Source organism: Ptiloglossa arizonensis, chromosome 6 (genome assembly GCF_051014685.1).
Source record: "Ptiloglossa arizonensis isolate GNS036 chromosome 6, iyPtiAriz1_principal, whole genome shotgun sequence".
NCBI classification, from domain to species: domain Eukaryota; kingdom Metazoa; phylum Arthropoda; class Insecta; order Hymenoptera; family Colletidae; genus Ptiloglossa; species Ptiloglossa arizonensis.
The window spans coordinates 23,296,403-23,321,753 of NC_135053.1; the positions used below are offsets into that span (position 1 = coordinate 23,296,403).

Genomic DNA, 25,351 nt, shown 5'->3' on the forward strand with positions numbered 1-25,351 from the left:
CTCTCTCGTTTCCCTTAAAAGGAACTCGTCGACGCGACGAGGTGACGCAAGCGGTTTTACGTACAGAGACGGGGACGATACACGAGCGAGATCCATTTCGAATCTTTGAAACCGTTTCGAAACGTTTCCCACATCGATCGAAACACACGAGTCGAATTTCTCGCGATTTGTACTCCTTTTATGTCGGTATTAGGTTAACGAGGTTGTACTAGGTTAATAACTGTAGGTTACGTTAATAACAGAATACAGCCGTAACCGGTACCTCGCCTTTGAACCGTAACTGTACATTTATCTCTGCTCGTAGCTACGTGACACGTTTCGTTCGATTGTCCGGTGCAATAAAGATGTATTATTATTATTATATTATTATTATTAATGTTTATTTGTAGAACGTTGATTCCTTTTAGCAGAACTTTTTTTAAGGATTTTATACGATTTAAGCTAATCCGGTTTCCTGGATCTAAATTTATCCACGTTCTCACCGTGGTGTTAATCCTTTGGACTCGAGAGGAGATCCTCGGTTGCTGTATAATTCGGTGTACTATTTTCGATCGGGGAAAACTTCGCGGTTTAGAATTCAAATTGGAATTTAAATATCACGTTATCGTAGAGTGTGAACGTACGTATGCGAAGTATATAAAAATGTTCCGTTCCAGATTAATTTTCTGGGAAAACTTCGTGGTTTAGAATTCAAATTGGAATTTAAATATTACGTTCTCGTAGAGTGTAATCGCGTGTATGCAAAGTATATAAAAATGTTCCGTTCCAGATTAATTTTCCGGGAAAACTTCATAGTTTAGAATTCAAATTGGAATTTAAATATTATGCTCTTGTAAAGTGGAAACAAATATAGTAAAGTATACAAAAATGTTCCGTTCCAGATTAATTTTACGACTTAAAGAATTTTCTCGAGTAGTCGGTTTCTGGTAACGAAGAATCCTCGAGTGCAACGATTTAACAAAGACGTAAATTGCATATAGAGTTTTTCTGTCAAATATTTCACATCTTTGCGCCTGACTAGTCACACTTACCTTCCATTGTCGGTTCTAGTTGAGCAAAGTCAACAACGGAGCAATTGTTATTGCGTTACCAGTCCTCGTAATTTCTCTTCAAACATTTACCACATTAGCGCACTTTATTATCGCGTACTCGCAGGTCCAAATACATTAATTAAGCGAGTGCGCAATAAAATCGACCGGACCTCGTTGCGCATACATCGTCATTCGAGATATAATTTAAACATTAATTCGCATATATCATTGATCCAATTACCTACATATTTTCGTATCAATATGGATTGTTTTATTCATGAGTCTCTCCTTGCTTATCGTTTTCTTCGTAAGTGGACGCACGAATGACCGGAACGTTCGTAGTGTAGGGTGAAAAGAAGCCTGAAGAAAAAAAAGAAAAAAAATGTAGCACGCTCAAGAGGTTGTGGGTAATACTTATTCACGGTAGATTTAAGCAACGTCGTTGTCCTCGTTCTGCCACGTCGGTAATCTTCGAAAGAACAGTCGCGAATAATTAGCACGTTGCTCAACGATCGGCGGTAAAGGCACGGTGACTAGGACGATTAAAGTAGAAAATCGTTACGTCACAGAGTTCCTAATTTATTCGCAAGATAGGGGCCCGAGAGGGGGACGAAAGGGTCGCGAGTGTAACGTTTGAGAGACGTAGAGAGAACGGAACGTATTTTACGCGAAATATCCAGACGAATTTAAACGTAAGAAGGCCTTCTGCGAGGCAAAAGGCAACTCTCCTGGACGATTTAACAAGTTTCTCGGTCACGTACTCTCGATTAACTTAATCCACACCGAGGAAACTAGATCAAAAACTCAACTCGAACTCAACTATCGGCTTCTTCGGAAAGTCATTTCGTTTTTTTCTTTTCGTGGAAATGAAACATAATTTTTTTTAGAGTACGTAAACATTTTATCAAATTATATACTCTCCATTTTGGAAAAATGGAGAACGACTTTACGAACGACTCGATATAATTCTATCGCAGTCAACGATACGAATAATACGTGAAACGGTATCCACCGTGTACAAACGTTATATCAAATTATATATTCTCCATTTTGGAAAAATAGAAAACGACTTTCCGAACGACCCGATATAATTCTATCGCAGTGAATTACACGTGAAACGGTATCCACCGTGTACAAACGTTTTATCAAATTATATATTCTCCATTTGGAAAAATGGAGAACGACTTTCCGAACAACTCAATAAATTCCAAAGAAAGCACGATCGAAAATTTGAACCCCTCCGACCCGTAGATCCTAGATAAACCGAGAGGCAAGAATCCGCGATAACCGGACACTAGTCAAATGAGGAAAATCGGCGGCTAGGTTTCATAGGTTGAACGATGCGCATGGGAATAGACAGGCGAGTCAAAGAGAAACGCTGGTAAGAAAGGAAAAATAGAAACTAGTTTCCATGTCGGAGAGTGGCTGTAAAAGGATTCTCATACCTGGCCGACGTTACAGACGAACGGTTTAGGTATACATCGGAGTGATGCACACCGACTGTCGTTGGAACTGAAATTACATTTAATTTCGAGGGCGGCGCACTAGGTGCATCCTCGATCGCAAGAAAGTCCGGAACTTGAGCCGACACGGTTGAGTAAACGCGCTCTCTAAGCCTCCTTCTGGTGTTCGCGTTGTTCGTTTCATCAGGAAGTGTCTAGAGGCGTACGGGCGCCTGGAACTGCAAAATTCGTAACACGCGTAACGTTTCCTTTCTTTCCGCAATTTCCTTTGCAACCGTGCACGGTTCGAGCTGCAACGACACGCGCAATCCTCGACGAAAATCGTTTCCTCGCGATCCACCACCGACTCGTTCCGTTCGATCTTGAAACATTGCGTTTCGAAAACACGATGCGAATCACAGAGACTCGGGAGGGATGCAACGTCAGTGACCAAAACTGTGACTTTGCTTCTCTCTTTTATTTAAGAATAAAATTACGTATCGAGGAGAAAACGATGAATGTGTAATCAAAAATACCGAGTACACTGTGACTTTGCTTCTTTTTTTTATTCGAGAATAAAATTAGGCATTGAGGAGAGAACGATGAATGTATAATCAAAAATAATGAGTACACTGTGACTTTGCTTCTCTCTTTTATTTAAGAATAAAATTATCCATTGAGGAGAGAACGATGAATGTATAATCAAAAATACCGAGTACACTGTGACTTTGCTTCTCTCTTTTATTCGAGAATAAAATTACACATTGAGGAGAGAACGATGAATGTGTAATAAAAAATACCGAGTACACTGTGACTTTGCTTCTCTCTTTTATTTAAAAATAAAATTACGCATCGAGAAGAGAACGATAAATGTGTGATAAAAAATACCGAGTACACTGTGACTTTGCTTCTCTCTTTTATTCGAGAATAAAATTAGGCATCAAGGAGAGAACGATATAATCAAAAATACCGAATATATAGTGTGACATTAGCAACGTTTCCGTTGGAATAATATTGTGCAATTTCGTGGATTAATAATATTGGTCTCCATACGGTGCACGTGTTCCAACTCAATCTTCTACTACGTTCAAACGCGGTTTTTGTTAACGCCACTGTGGCAGAACAGGTCGATTACCAACGATAGATTCCTTCGAAGTTGGGAAATGGCGTTTTTCTGAAATCGACGGGCAACCTTTCGCCAATAATTTCCAGTAATTTATTCGCTCTCGTGCTTCTTCGATTCGTTTCGCAGTCTACGATTGCAAGGGTTGCTCGGGTGTCGAAAATGGTACAATTCTTTTTGATTGTACCGAAGATTGTTCTTAATCTTAGGTCTTCTTTGGTAATAATGTATTTTGTATGTATCATGTATTTGTCTAAGATTGTAACGAAAACAATATTTTTAATATAAAACACAACGATACATTGTATTACCGGAGAGAACTTAAATAGCAGATCGAAAACGTTCTAAGTATTAAGTTGCTCGGAAAGTAATTTCGTTTTTTTTTTTTTGGTAAAAATGAAACACAATTTTTTCAGAGTGTGTAAACATTTTATTCAATTACATACTCTCCATTTTGGAAAATGACTTTCCGAACAACCCAATACAATGCTCGGTACGATACACTATATTACCAGAGAGAACCTAAATAGCAGATCGAAAACATTCTAAATATTGGATTGTTCCGAAAGTCATTTCGTTTTTTTTTTGGTGGAAATGAAACACGATTTTTTCAAAGCGTACAATCACTTTATTAAATTACATACTCTCCATTATGGAAAACAATATGACTTTCCAAATAACCGAATACAACGCTCAGTACGACCAGAGAAGACCGTAGCTATTCCTTTCGAAGAGATTCCGCGATTCTTGCTTTCTTACTTTCTAAGAATCGTAAATATTACCAGAAAGCGAACGACTCGCGTCTGATCTGCATGCGAAGCAAACCCGTGAACTTGGTCCCGCGTCGATCGATTTGTTTCGCGTTTCCCCTGTCTCGATTTTCGTCCTGCGTCCCGTCCGCTTCGTCGTTCCCATTGATTCCACGAATTCAATCGGTAGCAATGACTAATTAATAAAACCGTACGCTTGCGTAAACGCAAAAGGAAAGGGATCGCGGACAGCGTGAATCATTCGGATAAATTGTTTCGTTGCAGCAATACGCAGCCAAGCATGCCGAGCAGAGCCACTTGGTGGAGCAAATGAACACGAAGTACTATTACTACACGAGGACGCAGGGTCTCTTCAGGATATGCTATCCCAAAGAAAGACCGCCGACCGGTAAGTACAATAATACCTGATAACGTTTCCCGTTCTTCGATTCTTCGATGTTATTGCAAACGATACTCATCGAAAACGAAAATATCAACGTAAGATTTTCTTTATTCTCGACAATCGACGAACTATCCAACGATAGATTCAACAATTCGAACTCCTCGATCGAAACAAAAATATAATATTCATTTATGCGCGTATTAGTTTCTCCTGAACCGATGAAAAATACAGTCAGTTCGTAGAGGAACATGTAGCAACGAGATCGGTTTTCAAGGTCATTAATACGTTCTTACGTTTAAACGTGTAATTGGCACGGAAGATCGTCGAACGTAAGCGGCTCAACTTTATTGCTTCTTTACATGTTAACGAAGCGTGTAGACACATAAATACATATCGTTAGATTTGCGTTTAATGTTTCTCTCGAGTGCAAAGAAACGATCCGTTAGTACTGTTTGAGAAAGAAAGAAAGAAAAAAAGAAAGAAACAACGACCTTCGTAAAAACGACCTCCTCGTCGTTACTTTCTCCCGCGTTGAACGGTGTTCAACTTTCGTTGTTGATACTTTTTCGTCGGTTCGAACTCGAACGGAGGTATTCGAGCGTGTACTCGCGAGCTACTGTCCTTTGTACGCAATACAGAACCGTACAAAGTCACCTTTTCACGTGCACGGGTCTATCTTCGGCGAACGATCCTTTTCACGTGTTTCGCGCGTGTACACGTGCGCAATTGTACACGGTGAAGGAACTATAAGTCGTGAAATCGAACGAGATTTCGGTTCGCGAGTTATAATCGGTAACGAGGGGCGATTAATTTAACGAACATCGCGCCACGATTCGACGGAGCTGATCGATGCAAAATTTCCCGATAGGATCGCGTTTCGTTTCGCGAAATCTCACTTTCAACGATTAACCGCTGTTTCGCGCACGACCGATCCGATGGACGGATCTACGTCGGTGTTTCTCTTAATTGCGTTGATCACGCCAACGATCGAATCGCGAAGAAATAAATCGAGCAGAGAAACAACTATCTCGCGACGAATCGGTCGCGATATTTTGTGTACAGTTTTATACGTATCGTGGAGAAGTTGGAAGTATTTTCGGGGGTAACCGGCGTGTCGAAACCTCGAAAGCAGCTGGAACAGATGTCTCGTTCCTCGGTGGCTTCTACGAGCCGGCCTTTACGAGACTTTCTACGTTACGATACCGTAATGTCGCGGGTTATCCGATCCCACGTAATAGGTTAAGAGTTTATAATCGACGGTTCGGTTGCACGCAGCGCCGGGAGAAAGGAAACATCTCGTGACAGGGACCACCGCGTGAAATTGCTCGCTCACGCGATGGTCCAGGGAACCTCGGGTCTTTTGAGTTTCCGTGGGTTTGCTCGGTCGACATTGACTCTCGTACAGCTTTCATTTTTCGCGCCGTGGCGAGCACCAAATCGACGGTGAACTCGTTACCGACCGCGAGTACGACACGTGTTCGAACAATTCGTCTCGAGACGAACGACTTTGTTTCTAGTACGGTTTTTAACTGTACAGCTCGAATCGATCGTTACGAACGGTACGCGTTCGAGACAATACTATTTTTATCAGCTTTTACGATACTGGTTTCCTTACCGAGCGTTCAAGTCTCCGGAGTAGTACTCTCGCGGAGTAGAGAATTCTGCAATCCCCTAGATCGGTTCTGTAGTTTCATGGCTTCGACGAGTGCGTATATTTGAGAAGAGATCCTTGAAATTTCAAGGTCGGACAATTTGTTGCTCGAATCTTTTCTATTATTTGATATTTCTTCGGTCGATTTTCTTTGACACGAACATTGATGTTGAATGGTTTCAATTCTTCGAAATTGTTTTTAGTTTCCTTGAATATCGATGTCTTCTTTGAACGAAAATTACAAACTGTATCGAAATGAATCCGTGTTGAACAACAGGACCTTAAAACGACCTCGATGTATCGTATTTTGAAAGTAGAGAATGAAGTCTTTCTGCTCAACTTCCTTCGTACCACAAAATTACAAACTGTATAGAAACGAATCCAGGTTGAACAATACGACCTTAAAACGACCTCAATGTATCGTATTTTGAAAATAGAAAATAAAGTTTTTCTGTTCGTCAACTTCCTTCGTACCACAAAATTACAAACTGTATCGAAACGAATCCGTGTTAAACAATACGACCTTAACACGACCTTAATGTATCGTATTTTGAAAATAGAAGATGAAGTTCTTCTGTTCGTCAACTTCTTTCATACCACAAAATTACAAACTGTATCGAAACGAATCCGTATTGAACAATACGACCTTAAAACGACCTCAATGTATCGTATTTTGAAAATAGAAGATAAAGTTTTTCTATTCGTCAACTTCCTTCGTACCACAAAATTACAAACTGTATCGAAACGAATCCGTGTTGAACAATACGACCTTAAAACAACCGTTACTCAACGTATCGCGTTTTGAAAGTAGATGAAGTGTTTCTGTTCGTCAACTTCCTCCGTACCACTGCGTGGAAAATGGAGTAACCGTACTACCAATTTGTAGGCGAAAGGAGTTTTACATATATCGTACGGTAATCGCGAACGATTTCAATATTTTTCTCAGTGCTCGAGTCAAAGCATGACGTTAAAGTCGCGTTTATCCAAGGACCGGGGATCGATAAAGCGTGAACGCTTCGAATTATTTAAGTCGCGACGAGATTGCTCGCTTTGAAAAAAAAACTTCCGATGGTTTCCTTTTTCAGGGTGAAACGCTTTGTAACCGATTGTCGTCGGTGTTAGTTCGATAAATGGACCGTTACGATCGTAATTGCACATTTAACAGCTGCTGGAGTCACAGTCCCTTTGCATTTCGATAGATAAAAGAGCGGAACGAGAGAAATTGGACTGGCATGCTTTGTAACCCTGACAGAACGAACTTCTCGTTTTAGAAAACTTCGCAGATACTTCGTCCCTTCTTCGAGTAAATAAATTAATATCATCTAAGAATGAAATTTCGCGAATAAATTACCCGAAACGTTTTGCGAGATTCTCTATTGACGCACGAACACGAAAAAGGAGAGATTCATCGTCAAGAAACGAGGATGACGAGCGATAAAAATCAATTTTAAATATTCGTTGAACACGGGTAGAAGCGCGCGCGTTAACTCGCGTACTGTGAAATTGTTCGCGAAATGAGACGGGTAAAATAAAATTTCACGTAGTCGGCTCCACAGCCGGCCGGCAAACCGCAACGCATCAAGATGCGATCAGAAACTGTCGTGAATGATTCCTGGTTAATTTCACGTGATAATATCCACGAGTTGCAACGCCTTTTCTTCCGTTCAACTTTCTACGGTAATGATGCGTGGAAAACCCGACTCTGCGTGCTTGCAATGGCGTAACGAGAATGCATCAAAATAACGAAAACGAATTAAGAAACGTAATTATGCACGCGCAAGAAAGATTCGAAGAAACTTCAATGCATCGTGAATGGTAAACTGTACGATGGAAGAATTTAGTGAAATTTCGACTCAAAGTTTAGCCACGTGAACGCGATGCGTTCGTAAAATCGAACGACGGTCTCTCGGTCGGATCGAAACCGGGCACAGAATTATAAAGAAGTTTTTTCACCGCGACTGTAAAATTCCACGGTTCGGGGGAAAACGTTCTCTCTATTCTGCGTACAATTCTCGTACGATAGTTCGACAAATGGAAAGTTCATTTGCATAATAAAAGAAACCACGTTCGTGAAAGGGAGCCAAGTGCAGCAGCAGCAGCAGCAGCAACAGCAACAGCCTCGCGATAAACACGATGCATTTCCCAGTGCTCGGCGCGCGGGCGATCGATACGATCGTTTTTTCCCTAAACGTGATAATACCTTCCCGTGCATCGTTCGAACGATTATAACCCTAACGACGATCGCGTAGAAAGCATCGCGCCATGATCGCCACGAGACAAACGAACGCTACGACGAAACTATGCAAACCACGTAACACGTACCATCGAATCGACCGGCCACACCTGGCACACGCAATCGGCTCGTGCTTTGTTATTCGCGGTTGTGTGTATCGAACCATCGTAAACAAAATCGCGGAATCTGAACCGATACAGGTGAGCGCCGTTCTCCATTCCTGCGATTATTAGCCAAAAATAGTTACCGTTCTTACATCGTGTTCCTTACTATTACGAAAAGATTGGTATAATTACAGAGAGTGTTCGTTGCGTTACAGGGGCAAACTTTCATGGACGTAACTCGTAGAAAGATTTGAATGGTTCTTAGTATTTTGATTCGGTAGATTAATATTTTATTTAGTATTTTAATTCAGTAGGATTCTAAATCGGTGTTTGTATTGCGTATTACGTGATCGATCGTTTGAATGTATATTACTATGCTAGATGCGTTGTTTGGGTCACCGAATGTTATTAATAGCGCGCGAATACACTTATCGAGTGAAAACTCTTCGAGGAAAGGTTCAAAGAGTATTGAACAGGATCGAAGCGTATTGCTCTAGGTATCTACCGGAAAAATTGTGAATCTTTAAAAGATTGGTATAATTATTTAGCGTTTATTGTGTTAAAGGGCAAACTTTCATGGATGTAACTCGTAGAAAGATTTGAATGGTTCTTAGTATTTTGATTCGGTATTTTAATATTTTATTTAGTATTTTAATTCAGTAGTATTCTAAATCGGTGTTTGTATTGCGTATTACGTGATCGATTACTTAAATGCATATTACTATGTGTTCGCTGCATGCGTTGTTTGGGTTTACCGAGTATTACTAGTATTAACAACACGCTTATACACTTGAACTATAGACACTTATACGAATGAAAACTCCTCAGGGAAAGGTTCAAAGAATATTGAATAGGATCGAAGCGTGTCGTTCTAGGTGTCTAACGGAAAAATTGCGAATCTTTAAACCACGTACCGACTGAGTAGTCTCAACACGTTGACTGCCGTGTCAACCGTTTCTGAGTGACGCGTGAGTCATTTCTTGGAACGCACTTTAATACCAGTAAACTTTTATATAACGTTACTTTCGTTAGGAATGCTACGAAGTGCCAACTACGCTTTTGAATTATCGAAGATTTCTTTTCTTTTCTTTCGCGTTGCAATTTGAACGGATATCGAGGACGTACCTCGAGGACGAGGTATTAATTAAAAAAAAAAAATACAACAGATCCTAAAAAAAAACATCCAAAAGATTTTTTAAAACTTCCAAGAAGAAAAATGAAACTTATTTTTGTCTTTAATTCGATAATTTTGTTCCAATGTCTTGTCCTCTTCGGAACTAGAAACAAATATTGTTCACTCTTTGAGTTACCAGGTTGTTCGATAAGTTTTGTCGTTTTCTCACACTGTGACGCTTCAACTTCGAACTGTAAATATACGAACAATCTACATATTCAGATCTACACGAAACTTTGCACATGTTCATCAAATAATAGTACCATCTTTCAAAAATAAAACAACAAACTTAATATCGAGTTGTCCGGAAAGTCACTTCCTTCTCCAAAATGGAGGATATACAATTTAATAAAATATATCTATATTCTCTAAAAAAATCATGTTTCCTTTTCATCCAAAAAAAAAACGATATGACTTTCAGAACAACCCAATAGCTCCATTTCGTATCGAACGAGAAAACTTAACGAGCCACCTGTTAAGAGTAAACATTGCTCGAAAGTACCAGTCCGGAGTTCGTTTCCTTGGAATCGATTCCCAAAGAAGACCAAGTTCCCCTCAAGACTCGAGTGCATCCTATTCGAAACGTTATCACCGTTCTCGATTCGTTCTACCTGGAACGATCGTTAACGAACCTGTAGAACTCGAATCGTGGAACCGACGTACAATCGAAATCCACGTATCCTGTATAGTTGGTAACACGGTTGAGCATCGTTTCTGTCCCGAGTAAGAAATATGGTTCAGGATTTGAGCGACTACCGTTCGTTCTATTCGCCTATCAGCGCCGCCTGTAGGTACGTTCACTTGCGCTTCTGGGCTGCTCCGAAGCCTGAATAATTCTATGGGCCCCATTATTCGAAAAGGTCCGCATTTTCTCACGACGAGAGGCGCACGCATTTTCTAAACTTCACCGCTCCGTAACGGCGATTCCAGTTTGTCCGGAAGTCTCGAGTTTCACGAAGAACCTGTATCCTTTTGAGAAAGAGAACTGTCCTGACGCGTGGAATCGAAGGTCCTAGAGTTTCTACGGTGGATACCGTTTCACCGTGTCGTCCGTATCGTCGACTGCGATCGAATTATATCGGAGAGTCGTTTCGTTTACCAAAATGGAGAATACATCGTTTAATAGAATGTTTATTATCGTCGACTGCGATCGAATTATATCGGAGAGTCGTTTCGTTTTCCAAAATGGAGAATATATAATGTAATAGAATGTTTATACATAGTGGATACCGTTTTACGTATCGTTCGTATCGTTCACTGCGATCGAATTATATCGAATTATATCGAATTATATCGGAGAGTCGTTTCGTTTTGCAAAATGGAGAATATATAATTAAATAGAATGTTTATACACGGTGGATACCGTTTCACGTGTCATCCGTATCGTTCACTGCAATCGAATTATATTTAATTATATCGTAAAGTCCTTTCGTTTACAAAAATGGAGAATGTATAATTTAATAAGATGTTTATACACTCTAAAAAAGTTGTGTTTCGTTTCTTTCAAAAAAAAAAAACTTCTCTCGGCGTAATTAGAATATTTTAATTCGCCACGATATCAAGAACGCGACATCGAGCGAAGTAGCCACAGTTGTGAACAATCGACGGGAATAATATTAGATTGTTCGGAAAATCGTTTCGTTTTCCAAAATGGAGAATATGTAACTTTGATAAAATGTTTGTACGCTCTAAAAAAAATCGTGTTTCATTTTCACCAAAAAAAAAAAAAACAAAAAGAAACTCAACGACTTTCCGAACAATCCGATAAAAGTAACGAAGAAGAAATTCGTCGCGAACGATTGCAAAAATGATAGATGGAAACGCTGGTGAATAGAAAGTACGTAGAGATTCTTGGGAATCGGAACAACCACGGGGACGTTGTTCCCGTCGTTCGAGCGGAAAACAATCGAAATGATCGATACATCGTGTGTACCGTCTGGTACCGTTCTTCGACCGCAAGCTCCTTATCGGTTTCGACACTCCGTTCGCTTCCGGCGTTCCGCTTCCGGCTAACGTATTTGATTTATTTATCGCACGTGAGCGTTGCAAACGATAAACCAGCCGGTGGAAATCGTTCGACGAAATCGATTCAAATGGCCACGTATCCTCGAAGATCTTCATCGTGGAAACGATCACGGTTTCCTCTCGAATCTCGAGACGATCCGGTTAAATGGCACCATTCGTTGCGCTTTGTTGCATCCTCGAGAGAAACAAACCATTAACGAAAGAAAGCTCTCTGGCGTTCGTCCAGACGATTGTTTCGAATATTCCATTACGATTCTTCGACACACGCCGTGGTATTTATTCACTATAATAAAATACTTTACCAGTACAATACAGTATGAGATAGTTTCCATTCCAAAAATATTCCCCAACTCGAAAGTTCGCTTGAATTGAATTCGAAGCTGCTGGAACACAATGCGCGTGAAATTACGAAGCGCGAATCTTTATGAATGCGCGCGATTAATTTCACGGTACTCTCTAACGCAGTAGCGATTGAATTTAATGCAGATTCGAGGTCGACGCTCTACAACGCCGCGAAATATTCCCCGATATTCCCACCTTCGGGCAGAAATCGTCCTACAAAATGGAGGTCAGGTGTACACGCGCGACGACCACCGTGGATACGCGCACGAAAAATTTTACGAAACCAGTCAACGACCGGTTTCGCGAAATTTTTCGTTCGTCCTGTTTCTTTGCGTATGTAAATTTTTTCTTTCTTTTTTTTTTAATTTCCTTCCCTCGTTTGTCCGTAATCGCGTCGATTTGTCGAGCGAGCTCGAGGACGTTCTACGATTATCACGGTTCCTCTTCCTGAATGGCGCGATGATGCCGTATTAACAGGTGTACAGTTAGCCACGAGTCAACGATCTTGGCATGGCGCCTCGTTTAGACGAAACTAGATTCGAAGAAGGTCGAGGAAACGGCCGCCACCGACTGAATTATAAATATTTCAAACGGTATGCGCGATTGCACGCCGCATCCCTTAGGTTGACTGGATACGGAAAGCCTAATGAGCTACTTGAGTTACGTGCTGTAGTTGTTTCTACCTACGCTTTTTCGATGCGACTCCTTTGCCCGTGTACACTAACAAGTACGTCTACCAATGTTAATTCCTTTTTTTTTTTCACAAAACCACCTTCCGTATCGCGAACGCATCGCGTCGTTAATTTAAGAGAACAATTTATCGAAGTGTTATCGTGTGGTTGTTTCTTTTCCTTTTTTTTCACAAAACTATCTTCTGTGTCGTGAATGTACCACGTTGTTAGTTTAAGAGAACAATTTGTCGAAATGTTATCGTGTGTTTATTTGTTTCTTTTTTTTTCATAAAACTACCTTTTGTGTCGTGAATGTACCACGTTGTTAGTTTAAGAGAACAATTTGTCGAAGTGTTGTCGTGTGTTTGTTTCTTTTCCTTTTTTTTTCACAAAACTATCTTCTGTGTCGTGAATGTACCACGTTGTTAGTTTAAGAGAACAATTTGTCGAAGTGTTATCGTGTGTTTATTTGTTTCTTTTTTTCTCATAAAACTACCTTTTGTGTCGTGAATGTACCACATTGTTAGTTTGAGAGAACAATTTGTCGAAGTGTTATCGTGTGTTTATTTGTTTCTTTTTTTCTCATAAAACTACCTTTTGTGTCGTGAATGTACCACGTTGTTAATTTGAGAGAACAATTTGTCGAAGTGTTATCGTGTGTTCATTATTTTCCTTTTTTTCTTTCTCTCTTGTACCGTTACGACGAAACAAGTGCGCGAAATACACAAACAAATTGTGGAAAGACGGACACGATGGTAAGCTAGGTGATTTTGTAAACTTTGATTTTCTAAATTTGGTAACGGAGAAGGAAGATAAGTATTAAGTTGTTCGTAAAGTAATTTCTTTTTCCAAAATGGAGAGTATATAATCGAATAAAATGTTTATACACTCTAAAACTCGTGTTTCATTCTTTTCCTCTTTATTTAAAATAATTAAAGAGTCGAAGAGTACCGTTATAAAATATTTGAAGAAAGTAGTACATCACGTGGTAGGGTTGCACGTGTCCCGTTCGGTCCATTCTATTTGCTCGGAGAAAATACAGACTCCGTTTCGAGAAACGTAAATGACCTTGAGACGTTAACACCTCCACCTTTGTAACATTGAAATCGTACGTGTCTCACTTAAGTCTTCGCGTGCCCGATTTTTTCCCCACTTTCCAAAATACAGACATCCACTTATCGTCTAATGACTCGTACTCGCGATACGGAAGATGGTTTTGGGAAAAAATTTGTGGAAAAAAAAGGAATTAACTTTGATAGAGATACGTGTCAATGTATCTTGGTAAAATAATACAATATTCGCAGGCAATTACTTTCTCGCGTGTTCGCCAATATTTCAACGTTCTCCCAATGTCGTTCCATCCGCTGGACAAAGTCAAGAACACGACACGCGTTGTTTGCCAGTTTGCAGATACTATTAACGAGGTGCGGTACCAACGAGCTTTATACACCCCGTACCGTTCACAAGGAAGGTTCAAAGACAATCGAATTATTCCCTAGGGACGTATCGATGTGAGCCCACGACGCGACGAATTTGTCATTGAAGGGAAAAGAAGAGTACTGAAAGAACCGAGAGAATGCCGGTGTATCGCAATTAATTTGATCGCAGTTTTCTCTGTCAGGATTCCTGGAAGGACAGGAAACCGTGAAAGCATCGCGACATTAGCGCGACTTTTTCTTTTCACCGCGTGAAATGTCTTTCGAAAGTAGTGTATTTCGTAGATTAGGAATGACCAAAGAGTACCGTTGCCCATGAAAGACAAGCATGCGCTACACGAACGCCGCTCGGCACCGAGTACGCATGTGTGTACGGTGTATGTACACAGATGCCGTATACTTTGCAGCCGGTGATAGCGCGTTGCATTCTGGGTCACGTGCTTTTCGATACGCGTGTGCACGATATGCCAGGGCCGTACCGAAAAGGCTCGACACCTTTTACAAGCTAGCTCAGAAATGTCGCCGCTCTGTGTACAGTTCACAACCGTTCGAATACCGTTTTTATTCCGATATAACTGGTCCAAATTTACCAATGGAATGAGTATTATATTAAGTTAAAAAAAATGTTTACGGAATTGATCTTCGAATACTTTTTATTCCGATATATCTGGTCCAAATTTACCAATGGAATGAGTATTATATTAAGTTAAAAAAAATGTTTACGGAATTGATCTTCGAATACTTTTTATTCCGATATATCTGGTCCAAATTTACCAATGGAATGAGTATTGTATTAAGTTAAAAGAAATGTTTACAAGATTGATCTTCGAGTACGTTTTTATTCCGATATATCTGGTCCAAATTTACCAATGGAATGAGTATTATATTAAGTTAAAAAAAAATGTTTACGAGATTGATCTTCGAATACTTTTTATTCCGATATACTTGGTCCAAATTTACCAATGGAATGAGTATTATATTAAGTTAAAAAAAATGTTTACAAGTTTGATCTTCGAGTACGTTTTTATTCCGATATATCTGGTCCAAATTTACCAATGGAATGGATATTGTATTACGTTAAAAAAAATGTCTACGAGTTTGATCTTCGAATACCAATATATCCATTTTTATTCCAATATACCTGCTCCAAATTTACGAATGGAATGAATATTGTATTACGTTGAGAAAAAATGTCTACGAGATTTTTATTCCAATATATCTGGTCCAAATTTACTAATGGAATGGATAGTATATTAAAAAGAATGTCTACGAGTTTGATCTTCCAATCGATGACTACGTATGAAAACTCGACAGAAGATAGTACAGGCCACGAGAGAAGAATATATAATTTTTCGTTAAAATTAAGCACATAATTGTCCACTGAATCGTGAAGATCCTCGAGATCTTTTTCCAGGGATCCATCGCGTCCCTGTGATATATTATTTTTTCCATTGTTAAAGATACTATAATACAGTATTTTCTATTTTCAAAAACCTTGGACGTACGATCGAAGAAAAAACTCATTAAGATTAAAAATTGATTCAGTTCTGGAATCTTATCGATATCTTTGTTACAACAATATCTCTCGCTCTCTACAAAGTCTCAAACTATAGTGTTGACAATTTTGGTAAGAATCTCCGCTTCGTTCGATAAACTTTACCATGGACCGTCTTGCGTCCATTCTCCAAGGAACTTAAGAATTCTACACCGATTCATTTTGCAATCAGCTATTAGACACGTGCGCGTTTTAATCCAAGTGAAATTAGACCAACATCGGGGTGAATTTCCATGACCGTCCAATTAGTCGTCGAACACTCGCGAAATTTCCTACTTTGGTCCGATCGATTTTCGCAACTCGCGCGTATCTTTGAACAACACGTCGAATGATGTTAAACATCAGAAAGAATAATTCTCTTTTTCTTCGTTATTTGTTGCAGTTCAAACGTATCTAAGTCCGGTGGAGACTCACTGCATGAACATCAATTACTTCATTCCCGACGAGGAGAATCTAACGAGGGGCTTTTCCGATGACGCAATGACTCGACTTCGTACGTAAAACGAATTGAAAAAAAAATAAAGAAACGAAAAAAAAAACATTCGTACATTCCGTACGAACGTTATCGATAATTTCCAGACAATCATCGTCACCGTTGCTTCTTCTTTTTCTTATTTTCCAGACATGGGCAGATCCGTGATAGCTCTGTTTATAGTGGGATTCGTTGCGATCTTCACCGCGTTCTGGACAGGAGTTGTGGGCTGTTGGAAGAGATCACCGGGGAACATCACTGCAACCGCAATTTTGATGCTGCTGGCGTGTCAGTATAGCTCGTAAATTTAACGTAAGCTGCACGAACCACTCGCAAATAGCTAATCGTCGGTAGAGCTGTCGTCGGTGCAGCTTTACCATTGGCTACTCGGATCGAAACGAAAGAAAATTTTCTCGTTCGGTGGATAATCGTACATACGTTCCTCTTAGTAATTAAGTAGTGATTAAGTTAAATTGCACGATGGTTCGTTCACGTTTGATCGAGTTTGTAAATTGAAAATCTGTCGATGACACAGGCCTGTTGAGCGCCAGCGCCATGGGACTTTGGCACGGGGTGGAGTACTACGAGAAAGAGAAAATCGTCGGTGAAGAATACTACCAACAATGGAGCAACGTGAGTGACTTTTTGCCAAACGTTTAAATAATTTTACACGCGCCTCGAAACGTTCGACTCCTAACGATCGACGTCGATCGGAGATTTGCTCGGATCGTTGTAAAACTTCGCATCGGTTGCGCTCGTTTGTTGACACATTCACGCGATACCGATCACGGTTTTCCCAAGCGATTACGCATCGTGGATATTGAAATTAGTTACGTCATTGTTTATAGATTTCCGGTGTCGGGTGTATCTACTGATGCGCGACATCGACGCGCGATAAGCGTCAGCAATCGTAATAAAGTAATTGCTAGTGTTTTAGTAGTAGTTGTGTAATTTAGAAAGTTGCTGATCGCTTTAAATATCGCACGAAAATTGTTCTATTCCTGTACCGACGGGATCTCGAGCAAACGAAATCGATAGGACACGATCTAAAACGAATTTAAGGATTCGAACGTTGCGCGTAATTTGCAGAGAAGCGAGATGCATCGATATACAAACTGCACCGATTGCGAAAACAGACAAGGTCTTAACGATTTTAAATTACTTCCATTAGCAGCGAACGGAATTCTTCGTTTTACAAATGAAACGTTTTAATATCGAAGGTCCGAACCGAGGAGTATTGCTGCATCTTGCTTCAGAGAAGTGTCTATTTAATCTATTGAATTGAAACCGATCTATTAAAAGCGCGAAGGACTGCAATCAAGACTACCCGAGATGTACTTGGAGAAGTGAACTGTCTGCTGATACAACGATATCGACGTAATTAATCGCAACGGTAACGAAAGTTTCCGTTTGATTGAAAGTTGATCTCGATCTTTTCGATTTCTTCAACATTGTTTTCGTCTAATCATATTTCTCACAGGTTGTTTCGAAGCATCGAGGAGTGCACCGACTGTACGAATACCTTCTATAACCTGAGAAAATATTCCAGTGCAAAAAATATTGATATTTACAAAGATTTACAGAATCCACGGAATTGAAAGGCTGATCAATCTTCTCACAGGTTGTTTCAAAGCATCGAGGAGTACGCCGACTACTCGAGTACCTTCTACTACCTGAGAAAAGATTTTGGTGCAAGAAATATTGATATTTACAAAGATTTACAGAGTCCACAGAATTAAAAAGCTAATCACACTTCTTATAGGTTATTTCAGAGTATCGAGGTGTAGACCAACTACTCGAGTACCTTCTACAACCTGAGAGAAGACTTTGGTACAAGAAGTATCGATATTTACAATGATTTACAGAGCCCACGAGATTGATAGACTAATTAGATTTCTCATAGGTTATTTTAAAGCATCAAGGAATACACCAACTACTCGAGAGTATCCTCTACAACCTGAGAAAATACTTCAATGCAAAAAATATCGATATTTACAAAGATTTACAGAGTCCACAGAATTGAAAGGCTAATCAGACTTCTCATAGGTTATTTCAGAGTATCAAAGAGTACACCGACTACTCGAGTACCTTCTACAACCTGAGAGAAGACTTTGGTACAAGAAATATTGATATTTACAGTGATTTACAGAGTCTACAAAATTAAAAAGCTAATCAATCTTCTCACAGGTTATTTCAAAGCATCAAGGAATACACTGACTACTCGAGTACCTTTTACAATCTGAGAAAAGATTCCAGTGCAAGAAGTACCCATATTTACAGAGATTTACAGAGCTTACAAAATTAAAAAGCTAATCAATCTTCTTACAGGTTATTTCAAAGCATCGAGGAGTACACCAACTACTCAAGTACCCTCTATAACCTGAGAAAAGATTCCAGTGCAAGAAGTACCTATATTTACAGAGCCCACAGAATAAAAAAGCTAATCAATCTTCTCACAGATTATTTCAAAGCATCGAGGAGTACACCAACTACCTAAACACACCAACTACCCCCAACAACCCTCAACAAGACACCAGCGCAAGAACTATCGATATCTACAATCGACATTAGCCCACAAGATCGAAAAATCCTTAGCGATCGTTCACTTCGAGCAAACGGACCGTTCCGTAATCGAAGGTTATCGTCTCGCCTCGCTCTCGCATAAACAATAATCGCTTTCCAGTCCGTTCGTGGCGTCAAACCGAGCCGTCAAACCGAGACGCTTCGCTGGAAGCCGAGCCAGTCCGGAAAATCAGAGAAAGACCCCAGAACGAGAATCATGAATGTTTACAGAGACGTTTGCCCGCAGGTTTTAAGGGACAACGCGGTGCAGTGGTACGGCTGGTCGTTTTACCTTGCCTGGCTGGGGGTGGCGACGTGTTTAGGCACGATGACGCTATTCCTAATCGCGGCATCCTGCCTACGGCGGGAGCATGCCCGCGAACAGGCACAGAACGTTCAATACATCATGCCAGGTGACACGATAACCCTGAAACGACCGGACTAACTTCCCCCGTATCTCTTTTTTTTTTTCTCGGAACGCGGTTCCAGGTCCTGAAGGACAACTCACTAATCTCGTACGACTGGTCGTACGTGGTCGCTTGGGTCGGCGTCGGTTGGTCGTTGGTCAGCGCGATCTTGTTTAGCGCTGCGGCGATTTGCTTGAGGGGCGAGAGAATGCGCGAGGAGGCGATGAACATGCAGTACCTCATGCCTGGTACATATTTAACACCTTTTGCTTTTGCCGCGAACGCGATTAGTTCGCGCAGACTCCCGATACTCGACTTCTAGAGACGCATCGTTTCTGCGATCGATTCGAAGAGCGAACGAAATCGCGTGAGAACGATCGGAGGTATTAAAATCGAGGAGATCCAGTGACAATAGTGTAACTCGATTTAACGATAATCTTACGCAGCATAAACGAACAAACGAACGTAATCTGGAGTTCGAGAAAATGATTGGATTGGATACATTCCGTGCACGGATTCACGGTTCTTCTTGTTCGAGAATATTGTATTATTCTCGCGATTATTGAACCGGGAGAAAAAATTGTTTAATTGTCCGCGAGATGAATAAAACGTTTTCCTCGCTTTCACTGATAGAGATACCTCTACTTCGCGATGTATATCAGAGATATTCGACGGTTACAAGAAAGGAGTCTGCGTGTACACCGTGTTCCACTAACTTTGATTCATGATTACTGGGTTGACCCCGAAAATGGCGTTCCACTAACTTGAATCAGTCCGGAGGATAATAAAAATCCGTGTAAAAAACGTTGATACAGAGGCAACAACAATCGATCGCTCGACCGGCCGTAAATATGCGGATTACGTAAAGTAGAAATCGGTAAACTAATGTGACGTAAGAAAATTATAGCACGGTTTGGAACGCGATAGAAAACAACGAGTTTGGAGCCATTGCATCGATCTACGCGTAATTGAATGTACGTTGAACCGAGAATTACCGTTTTTTTTTTTTTAATTTTTCTTTTTTTTTTATCGTTACCGACACGTGTCGTACCGATACGTGCCATCGATGGAATTGTAAAATATAAAGGTTGTCTCGAATTACATCGAAGCCACTTCAAGAATAAAACTTTTCAATGACTCGAGTCTTCGATTGCCTCCGTATCGACAAGTTCGCATAACGAACCACGAGATCGCTGTTTCATTATTAGTAGAATACCAAGTCTTTCCTTTCGAAGAAAATAGGTATCGGCCTAGATTCGACACGAATTGAGTAATTCTAGTTTTAACAAACGAATCCCAAACTAATCCGAGCGTTACGCCGTCCGAAAATGAGACGAAACATTGCCCGCTTCTTTAACAATCTTAACTAGAGAAATTGCCCCCGGACAAAAGTAATATTCTGTACATAAAGTACTGGCCGATTTCTAACGTCCAGGTAGAATAATATTAATCGAAGATGTGTGCCCGTTTTCATCGGACGTGACACCCCGTAGGTTATATTACACGAACGTGTTTAGATCGGGACCGTGGAACGAAATCGATCCTCGAACGTTGGCAATGTCGTGTGAAAAAAGGTATGCTCGATATTCGTCTTCGCGAAACACTTACTCCTTCGGCTCACGCTCTGTTTCCATCGTGGATTAGAGCGATTCTGTCACGCTCTGCTCCTGAGGAGAACTTTCTAGACGGTACGGTCTCGTTCGGTGATCGATAATCCAGTTTTACATCCTTTTTGAACGACACTCTGCGTATGGTTCTTGACGGTACTCGAAGTTTTCTTTTCGTCGTTACGAGTAGAGAGAACGTCGCTCGGTGCATCTCGGGTAAATCGTATTCGTAGATCATCCACCGAAGTGGACGTCCCATTAATTCTCGATTAATGGTACAGGCGTTAACCTGGCAATTTCCTCGCGAATAAAAAAAAAAAAAGTACTGAAAACCGGAAACCATGGCGCGGCACGCGGTATCCACAGGTGCGTTTTAAGTAGCCATGTGGAAAGCGACACACTTGCCTAATTTTACGCTCGATCCTACGACGCCTTCTTAAACCGCCAAGGATCTCCGCGTTTGCTTATTCAACGGAGCGTACGCGCGGCCACGTCGAGCGTCCGAATTCGATTACGTCCAGCGTCGCGAAAACGGATAGTCGAGCATGCTTTGCCTCCCGAAACGGTATAATCGGTTTCCCTCGATCGTTTCCAACCGCCCACGACACGAAGGCTACGTTTTATTTTTAAATTTTCCTACGCGCGCGCGCGAGAGAGAAAATCGAACGTTCGACTGACAATATTCGCGAAGGGTTGAAAAAAAAAACGATCAGAGTCCACGATTATTATTATTGCGCGGTCGAGGTACCCCGTTCGTAGAATTCGAGTTCGAGTCGAGGTAATCGGAGTTTGTCCTCGTTTTCTTATCGTTTCACGGACGAGAGCAATTTAAGAAGCCATTACGCACGAGACAAGTGCGAAGACGAATTTAAATTGCACGTTTCGCTCGGCAACTAGATGTAAGATAAACGGAAGTGGTTCTTGGCCTCCTGTTGTCCGTAGTAATTATCGATGAGAACCTTTCGGTTTTTGCAACCGCGCGTGCAAGTGTATACAAATATATTATGCAGATCGTTGTCAAACTCTAACTATATTCTCGATCTCGTTCCACTGTCGTATCGAAACGAGAATGTTTTTCTCTCTCGATTCGGCTTCGTATTTTTCAAATATCCTACTCGAGAATCGAACGCATCGTTTCAACGCTACGGATGCACAGGTACGGAAAGAACCGGCTTCACCGGGTACGTGTTCTGTGCACCTGTAGCGACGAAACGATATTTTTCCACGCGGGGTATGTACACGTGTAGATTAAAACGTCCTGTATTTATTTCGAGTTCTTTTTCAAACCCCTGTAGAAACGAAACGATATTTTTCTACGTGGGATACGTACTACGTGGGGTATTTACACGTGTAGATTAAAACGAAACTTCCTGTATTCTTTTCGAGTTCTTTTCGAACGCCTGTAGCATCGAAACGATACTTTTTCACGTACCACGTACCACGTGGGGTACTTACACGTGTAGATTAAAACGGAACTTCCTATATTCTTTTCAAGTTCTTTTCAAACCCCTGTAGCAACGAAACAATATTTCTCCACGCGGGGTACGTACACGTGTAGATTAAAACGTCCCGTATTCGTTACGAGTTCTTTTCAAATATCGAGAACGCGTTTGACGGTTAACAATCGTTCGGTTCGGCCCCCCTACGAAAGATGGATAATTACCCGCAGGCTAAGAACCACTAACGTACAATGGCGATCGCGACTAACGTCTTCGTCTGCGTTTCCAGTGTACCCACAGAAACAACAGTACGCGTACGCCGGATACCCGGCACCTGCGGCGTATCCAGGACCATACTATCACGGATCACAGTACGGGCCGTACAACTATTGAGGGGCACCCGCGTTACCCACACACGTCAACGGTGGATAGAGTCTCGAGCGCGGACCGTGTACGTGCTCGCAATGGACAACGAGGAATCTGGCTAACCGCGTTTCCGAGGGGAACGATCAAAAACGAAACGAAACGAAACAAAAGAAAGAAAAAAAAGAAAAGAGAACGAAACGAACGAGGCAAAAAAAGAAAGAAAAAAAGAAAAGAAAAGAAACGAAGACTCCAAAGTTGATCGAAAACACGAACCGATCCTGCGCGAAGAGAAAGCAAAAGAGTAACGGAAGAACGACCTTGGGTCCCGCCCTAGACATAATTTATCATTTATCTTAGACTTAGCTACGTTACGGACATTCTGGTGCACACCCTGGCGGGTCCCACGATCGCCCGTATCTCCCGTTTCTCTCGCGGCAGGTATCCGTTTGACACGTGACCGCTCGAACCGGGATTCAGTTCGACTCGCGAGAGAGACAGTTGCTCAAAAAGTCCACGTATTTTACCTAGAACCGAGAGACGATCTTATACCGGGGGGTTCCCCGTAATTCGTAGGTGCGAGTGAACACGGGGCGATACTTCGTTCAGTGGTACAATCAATAGGATAAAGTATCCCTTTTCGTTGTCGTACACCTGATTCGTGTATTTGGAAATTATAGAAACGATTGTTTTTTCTTTTTTTCGAATAGTACTTACTTCAGTGTTTACCACTGTTTTCGTCTTGTATTCACGAACGCGAACGTAACGATGTTAAACTTTCGGAGAAACGAAGTCTCGTACAAAAATATCTAATTTCTCAGTACGCGTGCACCTGATTCGAGTATTTAGAAATTATAGAAACGGTGTTTTTTTTTTTTTCGAATAGTACTTACTTCAGTGTTTACCACTATTTTCGTCTTGTATTCACGAACGATGTTAAACTTTCGGAGAAACGAAGTCTCGTACAAAAATATCCGATTTCTCGTATTTCGCTTGGATATCTTCTTAAACGATATATCGCCCCCTCTTCGATCGCACCACGAATTATGATATACCCTGTATATATATATATTTTTCCAATCCAATATCTGTACTGTATTATCTTTCGTACGTGCTGACCGTGCTAGGACAATAATGATAGTAATGGTAATAATGATAATGATAATAATAATAATGATAATTGTGTTTCGAACGTGGGGGAGTTATTTGATTATTTGTTGCACGTTTTATTGGCTACGTGATCTTTCTCAGGGGAACGAAGGGTATTTGACGTTCAACATATTACCCGTAACGTCGTCGAGTCAAATTTTCAAATGTATCGTGTGCTCGATCGATCGTTCATTTCAATCGTCGATTTCGTACAGTCTGTTATTATCAACTACCTTACTCTTAAGTTGGCAATACACCGCGCTATCAAAAGTTCTTTTTCTATGTTTACGTTTGCATTAGGGATCTGCCAATTTGAAGATGAAAGCTACTTGATAGTAAGGAGAAATCAGTGTTCCACGGTTAAACATTGAATACGTTTAGTATTGGCGAATCGAGAGGAAACTGCTTGTGTTGAACGGAAAAACGTAGTGAAACTTTCGTTTATTGATATATTCTAATCATCGAGTAGAAATCCCCGATCAAAGTTGTGTTGGAAAATATTCGGCCACGTGGTGCAACAGAAATATCTATTAGTCACATCGATGTAAATTACAAAACGCGTAAAATGGGTGCATCGTTTCATTCGCAAGTATCTCGTTTCATAATAATAATAATTCACGTCATCAACTCGCTAGACTTTCTAACGCATAGATTCTCTCTCTCTCTCTTTCTCTCACTTTCTCTCTCTCTCTCTCTCTCTTTTAATAACGTCGATTTGTAAGACTTCTCATTGCTGTATCTTTACATAAGGTATTAAGAAGTAAAAGATAATTCAGTTACTTTATATATATATATACATATTTCTTTGAGCAAATAAATTAAATCGGACCTACTCCAATCTCTACTTTGCGTCTTCCGATCGTTCGTGTTAATATAATTTTCTAATCGTTGTAACGACATCGTATTAAGATAAGCAAACGAACACTAGGGAACGTAGTGTAAGTATAATTCTTTGTTTACGGAAAGTTTATTTTTATCGTGGAAAACATTGAGAAAATTGTGTAAAGTTTGATGTTTTCAAAAATGGAACACCTAACCCTTTATGTACTATAAACGACGCGACGTATCGTTAAAACTTGATTAATATATTCGGTACGTTATAAACGACGAAATGATTTTCTTCACTTACCCATCAGATTCCGTTGCAATTCTTTTGTTTCACCTTTCACTGAAAACGAGTCTCTGTTCATAAAATTAAACCGGTTTGAAACTACTAAATACACTCGCACTGTGGTTTCTATGAATATTGAATTATTTAAATTCGTTTCACAGTCGCAAATCAATTTCAAAGTGTCAAATGAATCGTGGAAGAACAAGGAACACTTAATGTATCGTCCCTACCGATGATTTTTATATTTCTAGTAACTACGTGTTTGGAGAATTTTAAAAAATGTAGAGAAAAATTAATCACGG

General features: G+C 40.5%; 2 protein-coding genes across 11 annotated transcripts in view; one reads left to right on the forward strand and one right to left on the reverse strand.

Moving 5' to 3' along the window:
* Positions 1-23,105, forward strand: part of LOC143148452 (uncharacterized) — a 39,988-nt gene extending 16,883 nt beyond the window's left edge. Inside the window, exons 2-7 of one of the 3 annotated variants that reach the window (XM_076314791.1) lie at positions 4,631-4,754; positions 16,322-16,432; positions 16,562-16,699; positions 16,947-17,044; positions 19,221-19,386; positions 22,716-22,965. In XM_076314791.1, the coding sequence (XP_076170906.1) occupies positions 4,631-4,754; positions 16,322-16,432; positions 16,562-16,699; positions 16,947-17,044; positions 19,221-19,386; positions 22,716-22,819 (741 nt within the window). In that variant the 3' untranslated portion in view covers positions 22,820-22,965. Of the gene's footprint in view, positions 1-4,630; positions 4,755-16,321; positions 16,433-16,561; positions 16,700-16,946; positions 17,045-19,220; positions 19,387-19,462; positions 19,629-22,715 lie in introns of all 3 variants that reach the window. The other 2 variants (XM_076314790.1, XM_076314788.1) reach the window with 2 other exon arrangements.
* The window catches only part of LOC143148455 (protein C10), a 46,363-nt gene extending 21,056 nt beyond the window's left edge, over positions 1-25,307 (reverse strand). For 2 of the 8 annotated variants that reach the window (XR_012992480.1, XM_076314795.1), the window contains exons 1-3: positions 25,068-25,307; positions 2,477-2,712; positions 1,032-1,391 (exon numbers count right to left, since the gene is read on the reverse strand). Coding sequence is in view for 1 of the 8 variants with exons in the window: in XM_076314802.1 (XP_076170917.1) it covers positions 25,068-25,128 (61 nt within the window). In the remaining 7 variants the exon portion in view is untranslated. The remainder of the gene's footprint in view (positions 1-1,031; positions 1,392-2,476; positions 2,713-25,067) is intronic. The other 6 variants (XM_076314799.1, XM_076314797.1, XM_076314796.1 and 3 more) reach the window with 6 other exon arrangements.
* Positions 25,308-25,351: the final 44 nt, after the last annotated feature.